This window comes from Wickerhamomyces ciferrii, contig 00154 (genome assembly GCF_000313485.1).
Source record: "Wickerhamomyces ciferrii WGS project CAIF00000000 data, strain NRRL Y-1031 F-60-10, contig 00154, whole genome shotgun sequence".
Lineage (NCBI taxonomy): Eukaryota > Fungi > Ascomycota > Saccharomycetes > Phaffomycetales > Wickerhamomycetaceae > Hansenula > Hansenula ciferrii.
The window spans coordinates 1-18711 of record NW_011887586.1 but is presented as its reverse complement, the minus strand read 5'-3'; the positions used below and the strand labels follow the sequence as shown (position 1 = coordinate 18711).

The following is an 18711-nucleotide window of genomic DNA, read 5'->3' as shown; positions in this document are numbered from 1 at the left end:
AGTACATGATTTCAAAATATATTATCATCAGACACGTGTAATAGTTAAATATTCTAAAAGCACCTATATATAAAACAACTGAAACAAAATAAAAAAATAAATTTACAAAACTTAGCTTCTAGAAGCCCTTGGGTCCTTGATTCTATGAATACGAACATACTTTTCGTCTAATTCGGCAATTTGACCGATATCTTGTGGTGTAATAAATATAGTTTGAGAATTCTCTTTAGATAATTTATCAAGCATTAATCTCATACCAATCTTTCTGTTAACTTGATCCATGAAAACATCAAATTCATCTAGACCTTTTATACGAGAACGCATAGGTTTCCAAGTAGCTAATAACAAAGAAATTTGAGAAAATGACTTTTCACCCCCAGATAATGAATCAACATGTCTTGGTTTTTTATCATTCTTAGTACTAACATACATTGTAAGTTTTTTCTTGTCATAATCAAAATCTAAATTACCGCTGAAGTTTCTGAAAGCCAAAGAAGTTTTAAAGTCCAAATCAGCTTCAAAAAATGTCGCAGCTCTTGATTCCCTAAAAGCAACCAATCTATCATGTAATGAAGCTTCGTATAGTAATCTACCTTTAACAGCTTTATCAAATTGTGTTTTTGCTTCATAAAACTTCCTTCTTGCAGCTTCGTCTTCATTAATAATTTCTTCAGGTGATTTACCCAAATCTTCATTGGCTCTTTTAACCTGGTCTGCCACTTTTTGAATTTCGTACTGAACAGCTTCAATATCATGTAGATGTATTGAATCCGCTTCTTCTTTGGTACATGACTCTTCAGCTTGAAGTTCATTTTCTTCAATACTCTTCTCCCAAGCAGGTAAGTTCTCAGTCATATCTTGAGCTTCTTGAAGTCTTTTTTGTTTACTTTTCTCAAAATGTTGTATTTTGGTAATATTTAGTTGCTTTTCAGACTCGAATCCTTGAATCTTTTCCTTGATTTCATGTTCTTCCTTAGTGATCTCTCTCGTCTCTTGCTTTGTTTGTTGATAATCTTCCTGTTTTCCACGCAATTCAGCTTCAAGATTCTCAATTTCAGCTCTCAAATCGTTCATGGCAATTTTAGCAAGATCACGTTCACGAATAGTATGTTGTTTATCATCCATGAATGCTTCAAGTCTACCATTCTGTGCAGAATCATTAAGTTTAGTGGTAATTTGATATTTTTGAGAAGTAATTTTTTTCATTTCATTGTCAAGATTTCTTTTTTTAGTTCTTAAATAATTTTGTTGGTTTTGAAGATCAGCTTTAAGGTTGGATTTTTGAGTTTCTAATTCGTTCAATTCAGCATTTTCATCTTGATATCTTCTTTTGAAAACTCCAGCTTCATTGGATCTATCTTTTGGTTTCAATTTTGGAATATTGTTGTCAAAGTAAACAGGATCAACTCTAAAACCACCTAAAGCATTAATAGAAGACCTTTGACCAGAACCTCTGTCTGTAATGGAAAGAGACATTTTGACATTTCTGACTCTATTTTCAAGGAGTTGCTGAGCTTCTTGTCTGCTATTAGCAACTACCACACTTTCAACATGGACCATATCAATTAATGCATATTTCACTCTTTCATCTTTAAAATGTAAAAGATCTAAAACAGTGGTGTAGCCTTGAGGTGGCAGACCTGATTCATAATTGAACGCTTCTGCCTTTCTAATAACAATGTTTGACCTAGCATTGTGCCTTCTTAGAATTTGTTGAAGTTGTTTATGATCATTGAAATTTTCAACTAAAAATGTGGTCAAATTAGATGCAATGTGTGATTCAACTAATTGAGCCCATTTTTCGCACCCTGGTTTAATTTGTATCAATGTCCCTATAGGGCCAATCACAGGGCTTTGGAATCTGGCTTTTTTTATATCATTAACAACAGCTTTGATACTGAAATGATAAGCATCAAATTCATCAACTTTTGAACTCTCAAGTCTGCCGATATGTTGTTTGATTCTGATAATGGATTCTTTCTTCTCTTGTATTTGATGATCAAGCTCAGTATATTGCTCTTTGTTCGAACCTGATGTGGATTCCGATAATTCGTCATCCACTTGTTTCTTCTCTACCTTTAGTTGTTCTAATTTAGCTTCAAGATTATCATGTTGATTTTGCAACGCTTCTAATGAACCACCATTCTTTTGCTTGATTTTATCTTCCTCAATTGCGATATCACGATCAAGCTGAGCAATTGCATCATCATGAAGTTTAATGTTTTTTTGATTGTCTGAGAATTGGTATTGAATTTTCTCGATTTTCCTACCAACACCATCCATTATCCCCCTTTTTTCTGTCAAGACGGTCATTATCATCTGTCTTTTTTCCATGATTTGTTCTTTCTTGAACTGGAGGTCTTCTTTACTAACATCGGCATTTTGAACTTTAGATTCATAATCTTTGATATATCTATCCAATTGCTCGATAGTGGATTCAATTTCAGCTTGACTTTCACGAACTTCTGCAACAACTTCTTCGGCCTGTTTCGCCATCATCCAGAAATATTTACCATGTAAAACTCTTTGTCTATCACGTAAGCCTCTTGAAGACAACAATCTATCATGCAACTTTTTGGCTTCACGGGCATCATCTTTTAGGTTAATTAGACTTTCCTTCATTCTGATGATTTTGACCGCCATACTTTGAACTTGGTCCTGAGACTGTTTCAAGTTTTTATGGATTTCATCCATTAGTGTACCTCTCATGAAGAATTTATATTTTTGATCATCTGTACTTGCAGTCAAAAATGATCTAGCAGCATCCTGCGATAAAAATGCCATTGGATTGTTAACAGCAATATTGTGATAATCTAAGATTGCATCCAAATCAGCTTTCTTTTGAGAAACTTTTTTACCATTTTCAGATTTTAATGTGTATGGTGAAGTTGTAGCGTCGCGTCTCAATATTCTTTCAATAATGATCTCTGACCCATAAATACCTGGATCATAGGCGTCGCTACCTTCGTTTGATAGCACAACTTGTATATGAGCTGTGTTGGCTCCTTCTTTGATCAAATCTTTCAAATTAGACCCTCTATTTGTTTCAGATGCTTTGGCACCAAGACAGATTGAAATACCTGTTAAAATAGCACTTTTACCACTACCATTATGACCAATAATGAAGTTCAATCTTGGTCCAAAATCTAAAACGAAATTTTCGTGACACATGAAATTCTTCAAAGAAACTCTTTTGATAACACCAGATACTTTTGACTATGGAATTGTTAGAATAGATACATAATTGTCTTAATTTCATAAAATTAACTTACTGGATCAGCATCATCAAGCACTTGAGTGGCTTGTGAAAACTTTGCAATTCTTCTAGCTCTTTTACTCTTTGAGAAATCAATCTTTTGACTCAAGAATCCATCAATATCAATATCATTCTGTTGAAATCATTGAGTGTTAGTATCAATCACATTATAATATATCAGTTTATTATCAGAACATACTTCTTGCGCGCCATCATCAATCTCAAACTCATCACCGTCTCTCTCAGCAACATCTGTCTGACTATAAAGTCTCTTCGAATTTTCAACCGCCATTATGACAATTGAATGCTGACTTAATTCTTTATAAACACGATGAATAGCTTTAAATGTCTTTATTTCTTCACCAAAAAGCGTGAAAAGAACATGACGCGTAAAATAAAAATGAAAAAACAGTCGCGAATTCAATTTATGGTTGGGACAGGACTGCCAGATTAATTTATGAAAACTTCAACACCGAGATTTGTGATAAATCATTATAATTGAGCTCTAGAGTGGTGTTCCATTACCTATATTTTAGCTTGGACGTTACAAAAATGATTGTTCAGGCTCAAAAAAGGGGACTCTTGAAGTTATTGAAGAGTCCACTAACTCGAGGGCTATCTGCAACTGCCAAATCTCAATCTTCTACAGAGGAGATAGATTTGAAAGCTTTGGATGCCAAATGGACTGCAATTTGGGATGAGTTTCCACCCCTATACGCCTCAAGTGATATTTCAAAGAAGAAAGAAAAAAACAGAGGTGAAAAGAAGTATATCTTGTCACAATTTCCATATCCTTCTGGGATGCTACATATGGGGCATCTGAGAGTTTATACAATCAGTGATGTCTTATCAAGATACCACAAGCTACAAGGGAGAGATGTCATTCATCCAATGGGCTGGGATGCTTTTGGTTTACCTGCTGAAAATGCTGCTATTGAAAGAGGGATTGATCCTGCAGCGTGGACGTATGACAATATTGATAAAATGAAAGATCAGATGAAATTGATGCTAGCAGATTTTGACTGGAATAGAGAGGTTACTACATGTGACCCATACTATTATAAATGGACTCAAAAAATATTCTTATTACTTCTTGAGCATGGTATGGCTTACAAGAAAGAAGCAGAAATCAATTGGGATCCAATTGACAAGACTGTTTTAGCTAATGAACAAGTTGATGCCGAAGGTAAATCTTGGAGATCTGGTGCTGTGGTCGAGAAGAAAATGCTGAATCAATGGTTCTTAAAAATCACAGATTATGCCCCAGAATTAATAACTGATATGAAATATTTGGATAGATGGCCTTCAAAAGTTTTGAGTATGCAAAAGAATTGGATAGGGGAATCTAAAGGTACAGAGCTGCTTTTCAAATCAAACAATGATGAATTTACTATAAAAGCTTTCACAACCCGTTCTGATACCATTTACAGTATACAGTATGTTGCATTAGCTTTGAACCATGATATAACAAAGATTTATGCTAAAGAATATCCAGAATTAGAATCTTTCATCCAACAAGCCAAAAATTTCCCAGAAGACTCGAAAGCAGGATTTGAAATACCGAATCTTAAGGTACAAAATCCATTCAAAGAGGGTGATTTTGATATTCCAGTCTTTGTGGCTCCTTATGTAATTGGAACATATGGTCATGGTGCTGTTATGGGTTGTCCAGGGCATGATAGTCGTGATTTTGAATTCTGGAAGGAAAATAAACCAGAATTACCAGTGATCAAGACAGTGTCACCTGATCCAAAATCTAAGGAGGTCGATCAACCAGACATGGCTTTCACCAGTAAAAATGGTATAATGAATGAAAATGCTAATGAATTGAAAGGTCTTACAAGGGTTGAAGCTATTAATGCAGTTGATAAAGCACTAGTTGAAAGAGGTCTTGGAAAACCGGCAACAACTTATAAATTAAGAGATTGGTTAATAAGTAGGCAAAGATATTGGGGTACACCAATACCCATTATTCATTGTGACTCGTGTGGTATTGTTCCCGTTCCAGAGGAGCAGTTACCTGTTGTACTCCCTGAGAAGGTACATATTAGTGGTAGAGGTAAATCATTAGCTGATGTTGAAGAGTTTGTTCATACTAATTGTCCAAAATGTCATGGCCCAGCAAAACGTGAAACTGACACTATGGATACATTTATGGATAGTTCGTGGTATTTCCTTCGTTATGCTGATCCACGTAACCATTTTCAACCATTTGATCCTAAAGCCATCAGTAAATTACCAGTTGATATTTACATTGGTGGTGTCGAACATGCTATTTTACATTTGTTATACTCCCGTTTCCTTACAAAATTCTTATGTAAGGCCTATAATGTTGAAATTAAACAACATGATGATACTAAATCATGGAACACCAATGGTGAACCATTTTGGAGATTAGTCACACAAGGTATGGTTCATGGTAAAACATTTAATGATCCAAAAACAGGTAGATTTTTGAAACCTGAAGAAGTTGATGTTACTGATATTGCTAATCCAAAAATTATTGAAACTGGTGAAACCCCAGTTATTTCTTACCAAAAAATGTCCAAATCCAAGTATAATGGTGCCGATCCAGCTGCTTGCATTGAAAAACATGGTGCTGATGCTACAAGGGCCCACATCTTGTTTCAAGCTCCGATTGATGATGTTCTTGACTGGGATGAAACTAAAATAACGGGAGTGGAAAGATGGTTACGTCGTTTAATTTCTCTAAGTGATGCAGTTATGGATAAAGCACAATATGAATATGGAAATTACCCAGAAATTTTGCCAGATCTTAATGATGACGAAATCAAATTCTTCAATAAAGTTCAAATGTACACATCATCCATTACTGAATCTTTTGAAAACACATTATCATTGAACACAGTGATATCTGACTACATGAAATTTACCCGTGATGTTGCCGATGCTGTCGAAAATAAGAACATACACCCGGAACTTGTTGAGGATGCTTATGATCAATTATTGATTCTTGCATCACCAGTAGTTCCATGTTCTTCTGAAGAGGCGTGGGAGAGGATTAATATAAGAATTGGAGATATAGGATTATGCATTTTTGAGGAAGTATGGCCTGAAGTTAAAGGGCTAAAAGGAACCACACTTCAAAAATTCAACATATTTATTGATGGTAAGATTAGAGATGTCATTGAAGCCGATCATGAATTGGTGAATAATCATGACTTAGCTAAAACTAGAATTCTTGAGTCAGAAAAGATCCAAAAACATTTGAATGGAAAATCCATCAATAAATTGATCGTAAAACCAGGTACAATTGTTGTTATTTCAAACAAAAATAAAAAATAATCACATTCACATACATACATATATATGACTTCATGACTGTACATAATATCCAATCTAATATAACGTGTATATAACAATTAACCACTATTCTTGTATTCTAGCGCTTTCCCAAAAGACTCTTCAAATGTGAGAATAGCAAATCTGCAAGTCCTCTGTAACATTGTTCCCTATCCATTTTTCTCAGAATTTGTAGCTTTGTATCCTCATAATTTGTCTTCAACCATTTTGATTCAGGATCATTTTGAAGTTCAACGATAGATCCATTTGTCAATGGACCTGCATGGCGAAATGTACATTCAGGGTCTTCATCTTCAAGAATTCTCAACAGTTTAGCTGACTTAGAAGCAAAAGCTGGTGAGTGACTGATATTGAATAAAGATGGGAAAGTTGAGTTCCTATCAAATATTGGAACTTTAACACTTAATGAATTTATGAAATCAGAACCAAGTCCAAATGATGTTTCCCCTTCTTTTTTATTTGATACATGAAAAGCTCTATTTCTCCAAAGAGCATTACAAAGATCAACAACATATGAGTTATGAACAGCCGTTAGCTTGATCGTAAGGTCGTTGCTGATTGCTTCTTGTAAGAAAAATTTGGCAAAGTTTAAATACCCACAAATTTCTGAGATCACATATGGATGATTAACAAATACTAACATATAGGTCAAGTTTGGTGGAAGAACAACATTTTCAATGTTTTGATGTGATTTTGGTGTACTTTTATTGATATTGATAAACTTGATGACATGGAATACCAGCTTTAGGTTCATTTGAAATTTTATAAGCCAATCTGGTAGGTAATGTTTGATCTTTGTACAAACATGTAAAATATCTTGATAAGTATCAACAGCTTCGGCTTTATCTTTCAATTCAAACAGCCACCTTGAGAATAACAATGTAAGTGAGTTCAGTAACGCTATTGTGGACTCTAAATTATTTATGTGACCTGCACTTATTATACTTTGTAATGCTATGGATAGATTATAAGAGTGATCGAGCGGTATAAAACAGATAAGTTTCCATATGTATACCGTTAAGTGGCTTGAGCTTGTATCACCTTTCTTGTTCAGTATCTTTAACAAATTCTCTAATAATGATTCAGGTAAATGGTTGGTTCTTTCCACAAAAAATATCAAATCATGTAGCAAACTCTCCTGATCTAGTGCAGATAATTCTTCAAAATCTTCCAGTACGAATTCTAGCCCAGCATCCAATCTATTAAAATCTTTTTCATTGGAGAGTGAAGTGAATAATAACAAGGAGTTATCATGTTTATCATGAACAACGTTAGCTATATCAGATGGTAACTTTAGATTTTCAATACTTTTCACAAGCTCAGGTATTGAATGAAATTGATTATTTGTTTTGACTGTTGTAGATGTATCAACCCTTGATGATATCTTTTTCCTCTTCTTTAGTTTCTGCCCGAATATTTCCACTTGTTGAAGTTCATCATTTGTCACTTGTAATACCCTCTTATCATTTGGTTTCCTTAGATTTATTAGCTCCTGCAAATATGTGTAGTTTGGATGACTAAATATGGTGTGTGATATATTTGGGAGAATGTCAAAAATTTGATCTGGTGCAAATTCTTTGTATAAGATTAACAATGCTATAAGATGTTCGGATTCATCATATTTTGATCTTAATCCTCGAAGTCTATCGATTCTTTTGGTATTAACGTGGAACTTTTTTGTTGATAATAATAATAAGTGTGCAATGTGAGGTCTTAGATACTCAAATTCTAAATAGTTGAATAACAAACCATATAATTTATCAATTATCGAAGGATCTTCTAAGAATGAGTAAACTGATACCAGCCATTTTATTATTAATACTTGAATTGTGTTGGATAATCTTTTTTCCTTATTATTACCAGTCTTCACCCCAAAGCTTCCACATATATCAACCACAACATCTTTCGGTATTGGTGCTTTTGGGTATAAAAGATTCTTTATGATTTTCACTCTATAACCACTCCGAAGTGAGGAATATGGGTCTAATGTGAGTTTAAGTAGTGTGATAATATCATCTTGTGTTATCCCTATTGTTTTAATGGGTAGGTTTCCTAAGTCATCAATAATATTGTGAATCTCCTCAGGTGATAGATCCTCTATATTAACATGTCAGTAATCAGTGAGCAAAAAAAGTCTCATGAGCATTGCACGTACCATTATTAAGCTTTTCTATAAGCTTGGATATTTCAGCCATCACGCTATCGAGTGTAAATTACGACTCTATATAATGCTTAACCAAATTATGGCTTTCCAAGCTGAACTATAAAAGTGCTTGAAACTTTATGCGTGTTTACTTTTCAAGTTATCTGCGTTTCCAAGGTAACCCAAAAAATGCTGCGTTTACCAATAAAGCTAAGCGTATTAATCTATAGTACCCGTAACCCGTAACTTCCAATTACTACATCAAGGCTTTAAAATCATTTCATATTATTAAAGGGGGATTAGGAGTTTTTTTATTTTCTACTTCTATTATACAATGGTATTTTTTTTTCTTTCTTTGTTTTCATTTTCTATGTTTCATTTTCGAAAGTCAATCATAAGAGTCTATCATTAATTTTCTAAACCAGCACTTTTTTTAACATCAATCATACCAATTCTATCAAAAACAGATCTAGCTCTAATATAAGGATCTAATTGAGCGTAGTTGATACTTAATTGATGACCTAATTCGATTTTTTCATTCAAGAATTTCTTACTTTCTTCATCTGAATTAGATTCAATCCAATTAACTGTAGCTTCAATAAATTTTGTGATAATTTCTTTTCTTTGTGATTTCAATTGATCTCTTGTTGATTTATCATTTAATAATTCATCTTCACCTTCTACTGGTTCAACATATTCCATTTCAAATTCATCTTCACCACCTAAAGAATTTGGAATATATTTCATTGGAATAAATTGATGTAAATCTTTAGCAGTTTTGGTGAAACTAATCTTTGCAGCAACAACAGGATCTAACCAGTTTTTAACAATGTTCCAAATTGGTGGGAAAATCCATGGTGCTTTATGAATGAATAATTTACCTAAAGATTCTGGATAATGAGCTTCAAAAACACCAATCATGAATTTAACAGGGGCATAATCCATATTTGACATTGTAAAATCGGTTAAATCGAAAAGGACAGAACATGAATCAACTGGTTCTTTTAATAATAATCTAGCTTCTTCAATAACTAATAAAGTATATTTTTGAATATCTTCTTCAGTCTGTTCATTGGAATGATGTAATCTTGGTCTGATAATAACAATTGGTCTACCTTCATTATCATAACCTCTAAAGTAAGCTTTGGATAGTTTGAATTGTAAATGGAAACCATCTTCACCATTGTCAATACCTCTTTTCTCACCGCCAAATAATAAATCTTCAACATGACTTTCTTTTAATCTCCAATGTAAAGTATGAGCCAGCATAGCCAGAGCTTTATCGGAATCCCATTTTCTTGCTCTTAAGAATCTTAATATCAGATTATCAGGAGAATCAGTTCTTAACATATTCCAGAAATTTTCATAAATATCTTCCGGTTGTAAATCTTTAAAAGATTCATGAATACTTTTATGTGTATAATTTGCTTCAATAGATTCATTTGATCTTGTTGAAGTTAATTCGTTTTTTTCACTTGATTTAGATGCCTTGTGACCACGACGGAATTTTGAAAACATTTTCTTTTTACCTTTATCATCACCATTTGATTTAGTTGAAGCAACACTTGTTGTTGTTGCTGTTCTTTTTGGAGCTGAAGGTAGTGTGACGGGAGTACCCCAAAATCTAAGGAAATGAGCCCAAACTTCTTTCAATTTACGCTCTTCATCAGCGCTCAATGTGGTAACACGACCAGATGGGTTTGGGATTGACATTTTGATATAATGGTAGTTCTTGAAGAAACTTTTCCCTTGATCAAGATCAAATTGCGTTACTTGTTCTTCTCGAGAAGTTCGGGTATTAATTTAGTTTTTCAAAACTTTTTTTTTGTTTTTGTTTGGATTTTGTTTGACGCGATCGAGAATTTAAAGGAAAATGTTGATCTGCTAAACGACGTGCGATGGCCCATGGGCGATGGTGCATTTTGTAAGGTTAGTTACTTGTTGAGTTGTTGAGTAGTGTGCAGTATGTTAACTATGTGATTATCTGGGATCCAAGACTTCTATAGGTGGACATTTGGATGAAATTGGACGGGTATTGATGGTTTTAGAGTGCGATACATTACATTAAGTTCTCAATTTGATGATTTATACAAAATTGATCAGTTACGTCCTACATGAGGGATAATTTATACTCATTTATTTCCCATTCCACTATTCGCATATATTCATTTCCTAATTATCTTCTCAATTTATCTTTCCCACTTTCTTTTGTGCATACTTTAGCTTTGCACTTGTTCTATCAACTTCAGTATCCAATTCATCCAATAATTCATTTTGTAGTGCTAATTCTTCATTGATAGCGATTCCCAATTCTTTTTGTCTATTTATAACAGCACTCAATCTTTCTAACTCTTGATCCTGGTCCTGAATATCATTTTTTTGCATTTGTAATAATTGTTGATTCTCAATACCACGAGTTCTTTCAGTTTCTTGTGGTTGACCTAACACACGACCTTTGAATAATAGGTTCTTAGATTTCCCCAATGATGTCTTACTGGATTCTAATGCTTCAGGGTTTGATGTGACATTACTCAACAATTGTTCAAGATCACCATGTTCTCTTTTTATTGAATGTAATAATTCTCTTCTTCTTTGTATTTCACCTTCACCTATTGATCCTTTAGCCGCGACATCATCTAAACCTTTGGATAATCCATCAAATCTTAATCTCCCTACAATCAACTTTTTTCTTGCCTCTGTACCATCAATAAATATTTTAGATCTTGCATCTTGTAATATAAGTTTAGTTTCTCTAACAACATCGATCCAAGACGTTAGATCAGTTATAGGATCATTATTATTTGTTGAAGATAAAGACCAAGCAGAATTAATCTTTTCTTTTGTTCCATCATTAGCTGTGGAAAAGGCACCTGGTGGTAATTGTAAAAAATCTCTAAAGGGTAATGATCGTCTCCATTTGATATTTAATTTATCATTTATGGCATCTTGTAAAAATTTCTCCAATTGAATTCTTCTCTCTTCAGCAAGTCTGTCATTATTAATGGTTTTCCTTAAAAATGTCTTTTTGGGGAAGTTATAGGGTATTTGATCTGAATATAACGATTCTAATTCTTCTTTCAATGCAGCAAAATCTGAATATCTCTTTTCTAGTTTTTTACTCTTTCCAGAGCTCTTCACGAGCACATGATACACCGTATGACTCCCATCGTCACTAGTAGATGTGTTTGGAATGGTAACCTGAACGTCCATTGTCTTTTCTAACAAACTAAATCAAAAGTGAATCAAAAAGTGCCACATTCTTGAGATCAAAATAGTTGAAATAAGTTTAAATATCAAAAAAAGGGCCGCGATAAAGGCCGCGAATTTGCTTAATTTTTTTAACGTCAAAAGAACATCAACAAAAAGAACATCAACAAGAGAGCTTAGAACAGTTGGGACCAAAAGATCAATTCAGCTCAATTGACAATGGTGAGTAATACCTAAGGGTTGTTGCAGATCAAGTACTAACATTAGCCCTCAGCCTAAACAATACATTGCCACCAACAATGCCGGTGCTGCTCACAAATCAGACATCTATTCAGTTGCCATCTCAAAACCATACACTATAACAGCTTCAGGTGATGGATACTTGAAATTTTGGTCAAATCATATAACAGAAACAGACACTGCAAAAGAGAATGTTAAAGAAGTATTTGTACACAAGACAGGGTTGCATCATGTTGCTGTTTTCGAAGATTTTGTTGATACAACTAGAATTGGATTAGTTGCAACTGTTTCATTTAGTGGTGAAGTGTTTTTTTACATTATAAATCAAACCGATGGTTCTATATCACCAATTGATGTTCAATTGAATGGTAAAGGTAATAGAGATTCATACTGGGCTATTCAATTCTCGAAAGATGAAGAAAGTAAATCACATAAATTTGGTGCTACACAAGCAACAGGTGTAACTAAAATATGGTCATTTACAATAGATTCATTAACATCTGCAACTTTCACAATTCATGGTGAAATAAAACCACAAACCAAAAATTTTGCAACAAGTTTAGATATTTCATATAATAAATCATTATTAGCTACTGGTTTCAAAAATGGTGATGTGGTTTTAACTCAAACTGAAACTTCTAAACCTGTTTATACTTTCCATAATTTTGGTTTAAAAGGTTCATCACAAAGTTCTTCAACTATTCGTTCTGTTAAATTCTCTCCATTGGGTACATTATTAGCCGTCGCAAGTGATTCAGGTTCATATGGTACAATAACTTTATATGATACTATATATGGTGAAAATGTTGGTAATTTCACAATCCCATCACATTCAACTCAAGTTCATGTTGGTGCTTATGCACATGAAGGTTGGGTTTTTGAAATTGATTTTAACGAAACAGGTGAATTATTGGTAAGTTCAGGTTATGATGGTAAAATTCGTGTATGGAATGTTACAACTCGTGAAAGAGAAGCTACTATTGCATTAAGTATTACAGATTATGATGATGATGATATCCCAATTGATGAAAATGCAACTAGTGCCGCTGTGGGTGTTAAATTTATTGATAAAGGTATTAGAGGAGGTGCTGGTGGTGATAGTAATGATGGATTAGCTATAATATCTTTAGATAGAGGTATTCGTTGGTTTAGAGAAGCTGGTGGTATATAAATATAATTTTATCATCATTTTTGCTATATACATTTCTATTTAAATATTCGTAAGCATTATTTTATTTCTTTATTTAATATTAATTAATTAATCTATTCATATATTTCATCAGTTGGATGAATTCTATAATAATTCATTCCAGTAACATAGGTTTGTTGATCAAAATCTTCATCATCTTCATTATCTTTTGGTGCTTCCCCTTCAGGAAATCCAAAATTTGGTTCAGTGCCATAAGTACCAAATGAAGGTCCATGATCCACTGTACTATAATCTCTATCATAATTATTTAAATTGAAAGATCTATCATGAGGTGAAAGAGATTGGAATCTATTAACACCTAATTGAGAAGATGAATTTGAATGATTATTACCAATTTTAACATCACGACAAAAATTTATAATTTCCTCTTTTGATAATTCTTCAAATTGCGGTGATCTGATAATTAAATCCCAATTTTTTGAACAATAATTTGATGCATTATGTGCCAAAATTTCTTCATTAATATATCTAGCTCTTGACCAAACTTTCATTACAGTTTCCACATTAAAACCTTTTGAATAAATTCTATCAAGACATAATTTTCTTAATTTGGGGACTTCATAAATATTTGACAATATTAATAACCCTGAAATAATATCTTGATCTATTGTAGATAAATCATTTGTATAAAAATATTCAATTAACGATTTGATCCATTTTATGGGTTCTGGTATAAATAATGTATTTGTTTTAGTTTCTTGCATCCCACTTTGTAAAATTCTTTTAAAATGTGGCCATCTTGCGAAAAGTATTGTAGTATGAACTTTTATAGGTGATGATTTAATAAAAGTATCTTGATTTGTTGATGATTGGAATCCATTTTCTAATCTTGATTCACCAGGTTCTAAGAAGATTGAATCTAATGAAGGTCTTTGATTTCCTTCAATACCAAATATTTGAAAATCACTTAATGTAGTATCATTTAATAAATTTTTAAAATCTAAAGACATTGAATCTTCATCATCATCATTATATTTTCTTTTCCTCATTGATCTTTCCACTATACCCAAATCAGCTAAATCTAATCCAATAATTGTTTTCAAATTATAATCAAATGCTGTATCATCTGCTTGACCTGATATTGGATATCCTAATAAATAAAGTTTTGATTCATGAATAAATGTATGTTTCCATTTATGACCTAATAATGGATCAAATGCACCAGTTAATACAGCATGCCATCTTAGACTATTTAAATCATAAAGTCCAATACATGGTTCCATTAAAGTATTATCCATTGAAAATAAAGGTACAACAACATCTAATAATAATGAAGAATTTTTTGTTGAATTCATAAAGATATGATCACCTTGGAATCTAGGTAATTGGTTTATCTTGATTGAACCAGTTATATTTGTTTGTAAATCAAACCAAGAAATTTCAGTAACATGAGCCATTTCTTTTGTTAATCCACCTAAAGCCCAAATTTTACCATCATGATAAGTGATATAATGATCAAATCTACATATGAATTTTCTTGAACCTTCCCAAACACCTCTTGTTATATCAAATATCCTTAAGTCATCATAAGGATCATTCAAATCATCTTTGAATAGTCCACCAGATATAAACATCTTGGTACCGTCTTGTGAAAGACAAGCAGCATGTCTTGATCTTGGTTCTTCGGGGATAGCAGGACCTTGATCTTGAATAGATTCCCATTCATTAGATTGAACATGATATTTAACTAGTTGTGAATGATTGAAACGACTATTATTTGATTCTTCTGGCACACCTCCATAGATTAATATTGTATCATTTTTAGTCTGAGGATCTTTACCTATAAATAAAGATGAGTGACCTTCTCTATAAACTTGATCTTGTGGGTAAGTGCTCCACAGATTTGTATAAATATCTAATAAATAAACATTTCCATCCACTGATATTTCATAGTTAGTAAATTGTAATCAATATACTAGATGAATACTAATACGTACAATTATCATCTTCATCAAATCCACCGAAAAGAAAGAATTTCCCATCGTTTGTCACTGCACTTGAAGATTTGATTCTTGATAACGGTTGAGAACCTTCAGTAACCACTGGTTTGATACTCTTCAAATTTGTTCTCCTAACAGCCGGTGAAACAAACGAGGACATCCTTACCTCTTTATCAGTATAAACAACTAAATCTTATAAATCCAACGTAAAATGACACTAAAATGTAATCAAATCTGAAATCTTTCATTATGTGCCAAAAAGAAATCTTGATAACTATTATGAAACACAGTCCCGAGGTATACCTCGTATTACCCAAAACAGGTTTATTGCCACCGGATCTCCCCCAATGACAGCACCACAAATTCCTTTTTCCTACGCGAAAACACGCCAAATTCCCAGCTTAACTATGCGCGACCACCACGATCACAGCCCACCGGAACTGAAAATTTTGCTGGTGCGAGCCGCACCCGCTGTCCGTTTTGGGCGATTTGAAAATATCAATCAACGGAATAAAAAAAACTGGCGAAAAAAAAAGTCATCTTCAACACTTTTCAAAACCATTTCAAACCATTCATTGTCAACCAAAATCGTTCATTTAAAATCCTGTGTTTTCCATTTTATTTCATTTAGAATTAAATACGGCCTGAATATTTCATATTTCTCGCCTTTTGGAAACCTGATTTTGAACATCTATACAACTTCTTTGAAGAAGATCAACTTGAGAAGCTTTTCCCGCTTAAATTTCTCAACCCTCAAGCGCGCAAGTTTGATTAGCAAGCAATAAGAACAACAACAAAAAGGTTTATTTTTGTTGATTTTTGGTCTATTAGTATCCTATCATTCCTAGATTCAAGTGGTGTTATTTGCTGCTTGTCAAGGTTTATTCGGTATTGAGTTTTAGCTGCTAATTTAGTTTATTCTTTGTTTTTACCGCTGACGTGTTTGTTATTACGTGTGGAATTGAATATATTATATCAAATTATAGTATATTATTCTCAGTTTTAATTCTTCAGAAATTGATATAAAGTCAAAAAAAACTCAAATAACAAAAAAAAATTGATACTTTCTTCATAAAAAGTTTTTATTTAATTATAAGAACATATTATTACAAGAAATCAATATAGACGAGCTTTTTATTAAGTCATCGTCAAATCAAAAAAAATACAAGAGAAGAAAAACTACAAAAATCAAAACTATTATAATAGAAGTTATTTCATTTCAATCTGTTGAGGGAATATAGTATTATTATTATATCTCCAGAGAATTAACTTTAAATCTATTATATTATCAAAAAAGAAATATCAAATTTTGTTGTATTAAGTTATTTTACAAATTTTCCTAATTTCACAAAACTTTTATTATCAAAATGGCTACAGCTTATGCTTATCAACCTTTTGATGCTACTCATCAACAACATGGGTATATGAATGGTTATCAACAACCAACATATTATCAAAACCAATATGTTGCTCAAAATGTCCCCCAACAACCTGTTTATCAACAAGCTCCAATGATGAATGTTAATCAACCAATTTATGGTGCTCCTGCTCCACCTCCAATGGTTTCAGCTCCTGCTCCAAATCCTTATGTTCCAAATAATAACTATGGTTATAATAATGGTGCTTATTATCAACAACAACCTCAACCAGTTGTTCAACAACAACAACAACAACCTCAACAACAACAAGAAGCTGTTACCGGTGGTGTTTCATCAGTTTTAGATTATGATTTAAATATCATGTCTAAATTCACTACTTATTTGGCTTTTAGATTATTTGGTAGAAGTGATACTAAAAATGAAAAATTTGCCTCATCAATTAAATCTGTTTTAAGTGCAACTAGATTACCATTATCTTCATTAATTTTAGCAAATTATTATCTTGTTCAAAAATATGAAGTTGATAGTTATTCATTTCAACAAAATTCAGATGAAAAAATTTATCAAATTGTTATTTTAGCTTTAGTTATGTCAAATAAGGCAAATGATGATAATACTTTTACAAATAAATCTTGGTCAGATGCTACTGGTTTGAATGTTAAATTAATTAACTTTTTAGAAGTTCAATGGTTAGATTTAATTGATTGGAAATTACATGATACTGATATGGAAAGATATGATGAATTAATGATTCAATATAAAAAATATGCTGATAATTATAATTCACCAATTCAATATCATTCAAGATCAATTAGTAGCGAACCAATTTCTCCAATTTTATCAAGTTCAGGTTCACAATTTTCTCCAAGAGATTATTCATCACCTTCAAGATTTGATAATTTTTCAAATTCAAATAATTGGTATACAACTTCATCATCAAATTCAAGTTCAAATTATTATAATCATTATCAACCACGTGCTTATTCACACAATAGATCATATTCTTATCAAGAACCTGAATATTGTACAAGAACTGGTTCTTATCAAAGAATGATGTATTGTTCATGTCATTATTGTTCAACTCCAACAAGACCTGTTGATTGGTCATATAATTTAGCTGCAGCTTGTTAAGGTTCCCAACTATCTGTTTTTTCTATTTCCCTACTTTTTTTTTGTTTATTATTACAATTTGTGCTTTTTTATTTTTTACTTTATTATTATAAACTTATAAATTTTTGATATAAATTATACATTTTGCTCTTTTTTAAAAAAAAAATTATTCAAATTATACTCAAAGAAAAATTATTCAAAAATCCAAAAAAAAAATCAACTTTCAATAAAATTATAAAACCCTAAGATTTAATTTTTAATCAAATTAAACTTGGATGAAAAAAAAAATACTATCAAAAAAGTTTATTTGCTTTCAACTGGTTTTCTTATTCAAATTTTTTGTCAAAAAAATCAAAAAAAAAAAAAGAGAAGAATACGCTATGTTTTAAATTTTTGCTTATTTCGAAGAAGATCTAACTAATGAACAAGATTAATTAATCATTTTTTCTAATCAATATCAAGTTCATATTTCTTATTATCATTAGCTATTTTTTATTATACTATACTATATTATATTTTATAAACTTTTTTTTGTTTTATTACTTATAAAAAAAATAATCATAATTTCTTTATTGAATTTTATGATTATGAATATTTTGTCGTTTAAAATGGTGTCAATATTTTTTTTTTAATTTTTTTCTTAACTTTTTTTTAACAAGTCGTATATAAGGATTTTATTAATATATTATATATACTGTGTTTGAACTATTGTAGATCTGGAATAAAGATTTCATTCTATATCACAATCAAGTGACACCATCGCAAGTAAACATGTATATATTGACCAGTATCAGTATGTACTATATAACTATAACGTCGATGACATGCTAGCTGAAGCGACAGAAAATATATACTACAATGTACTCTTCGACGTCGACCTGCAGTATGATCACTATAAAATA

The 18711-nt window shown here is 32.0% G+C and overlaps 9 protein-coding genes across 9 annotated transcripts; 3 read left to right on the top strand and 6 right to left on the bottom strand.

Moving 5' to 3' along the window:
• Positions 1–111: 111 nt before the first annotated feature.
• On the bottom strand, positions 112–3171 carry SMC6 (DNA repair protein SMC6; the record flags this gene model as incomplete). The annotated part of the gene is made up of 1 exon (XM_011275046.1): positions 112–3171. One exon carries the CDS (start codon positions 3169–3171, stop codon positions 112–114), a length of 3060 nt encoding a protein of 1019 aa, XP_011273348.1.
• A 92-nt stretch (positions 3172–3263) lies between these two features.
• BN7_4367 (uncharacterized protein) lies at positions 3264–3548 on the bottom strand (the record flags this gene model as incomplete). The annotated part of the gene is made up of 2 exons (XM_011275045.1): positions 3264–3389; positions 3456–3548. The coding sequence occupies 2 exons, from the start codon at positions 3546–3548 to the stop codon at positions 3264–3266; spliced, it is 219 nt and encodes a 72-aa protein (XP_011273347.1).
• Positions 3549–3808: 260 nt separating this feature from the next.
• On the top strand, positions 3809–6562 carry NAM2 (leucine--tRNA ligase NAM2; the record flags this gene model as incomplete). The annotated part of the gene is made up of 1 exon (XM_011275044.1): positions 3809–6562. The coding sequence occupies one exon, from the start codon at positions 3809–3811 to the stop codon at positions 6560–6562; it is 2754 nt and encodes a 917-aa protein (XP_011273346.1).
• A 97-nt stretch (positions 6563–6659) lies between these two features.
• CTF3 (Ctf3p) lies at positions 6660–8738 on the bottom strand (the record flags this gene model as incomplete). The annotated part of the gene is made up of 2 exons (XM_011275043.1): positions 6660–8675; positions 8736–8738. 2 exons carry the CDS (start codon positions 8736–8738, stop codon positions 6660–6662), a joined length of 2019 nt encoding a protein of 672 aa, XP_011273345.1.
• A 393-nt stretch (positions 8739–9131) lies between these two features.
• CSR1 (Csr1p) lies at positions 9132–10436 on the bottom strand (the record flags this gene model as incomplete). Its single annotated transcript, XM_011275042.1, has 1 exon — positions 9132–10436. One exon carries the CDS (start codon positions 10434–10436, stop codon positions 9132–9134), a length of 1305 nt encoding a protein of 434 aa, XP_011273344.1.
• A 471-nt stretch (positions 10437–10907) lies between these two features.
• Positions 10908–11933, bottom strand: VAM7 (Vam7p; the record flags this gene model as incomplete). The annotated part of the gene is made up of 1 exon (XM_011275041.1): positions 10908–11933. One exon carries the CDS (start codon positions 11931–11933, stop codon positions 10908–10910), a length of 1026 nt encoding a protein of 341 aa, XP_011273343.1.
• Positions 11934–12149: 216 nt separating this feature from the next.
• On the top strand, positions 12150–13341 carry SKI8 (SKI complex subunit WD repeat protein SKI8; the record flags this gene model as incomplete). The annotated part of the gene is made up of 2 exons (XM_011275040.1): positions 12150–12156; positions 12254–13341. The coding sequence occupies 2 exons, from the start codon at positions 12150–12152 to the stop codon at positions 13339–13341; spliced, it is 1095 nt and encodes a 364-aa protein (XP_011273342.1).
• A 92-nt stretch (positions 13342–13433) lies between these two features.
• BN7_4361 (Kelch-like protein 20) lies at positions 13434–15480 on the bottom strand (the record flags this gene model as incomplete). The annotated part of the gene is made up of 2 exons (XM_011275039.1): positions 13434–15235; positions 15318–15480. The coding sequence occupies 2 exons, from the start codon at positions 15478–15480 to the stop codon at positions 13434–13436; spliced, it is 1965 nt and encodes a 654-aa protein (XP_011273341.1).
• Positions 15481–16687: 1207 nt separating this feature from the next.
• On the top strand, positions 16688–17830 carry CLG1 (Clg1p; the record flags this gene model as incomplete). Its single annotated transcript, XM_011275038.1, has 1 exon — positions 16688–17830. One exon carries the CDS (start codon positions 16688–16690, stop codon positions 17828–17830), a length of 1143 nt encoding a protein of 380 aa, XP_011273340.1.
• Between the last annotated feature and the right edge of the window lie 881 nt (positions 17831–18711).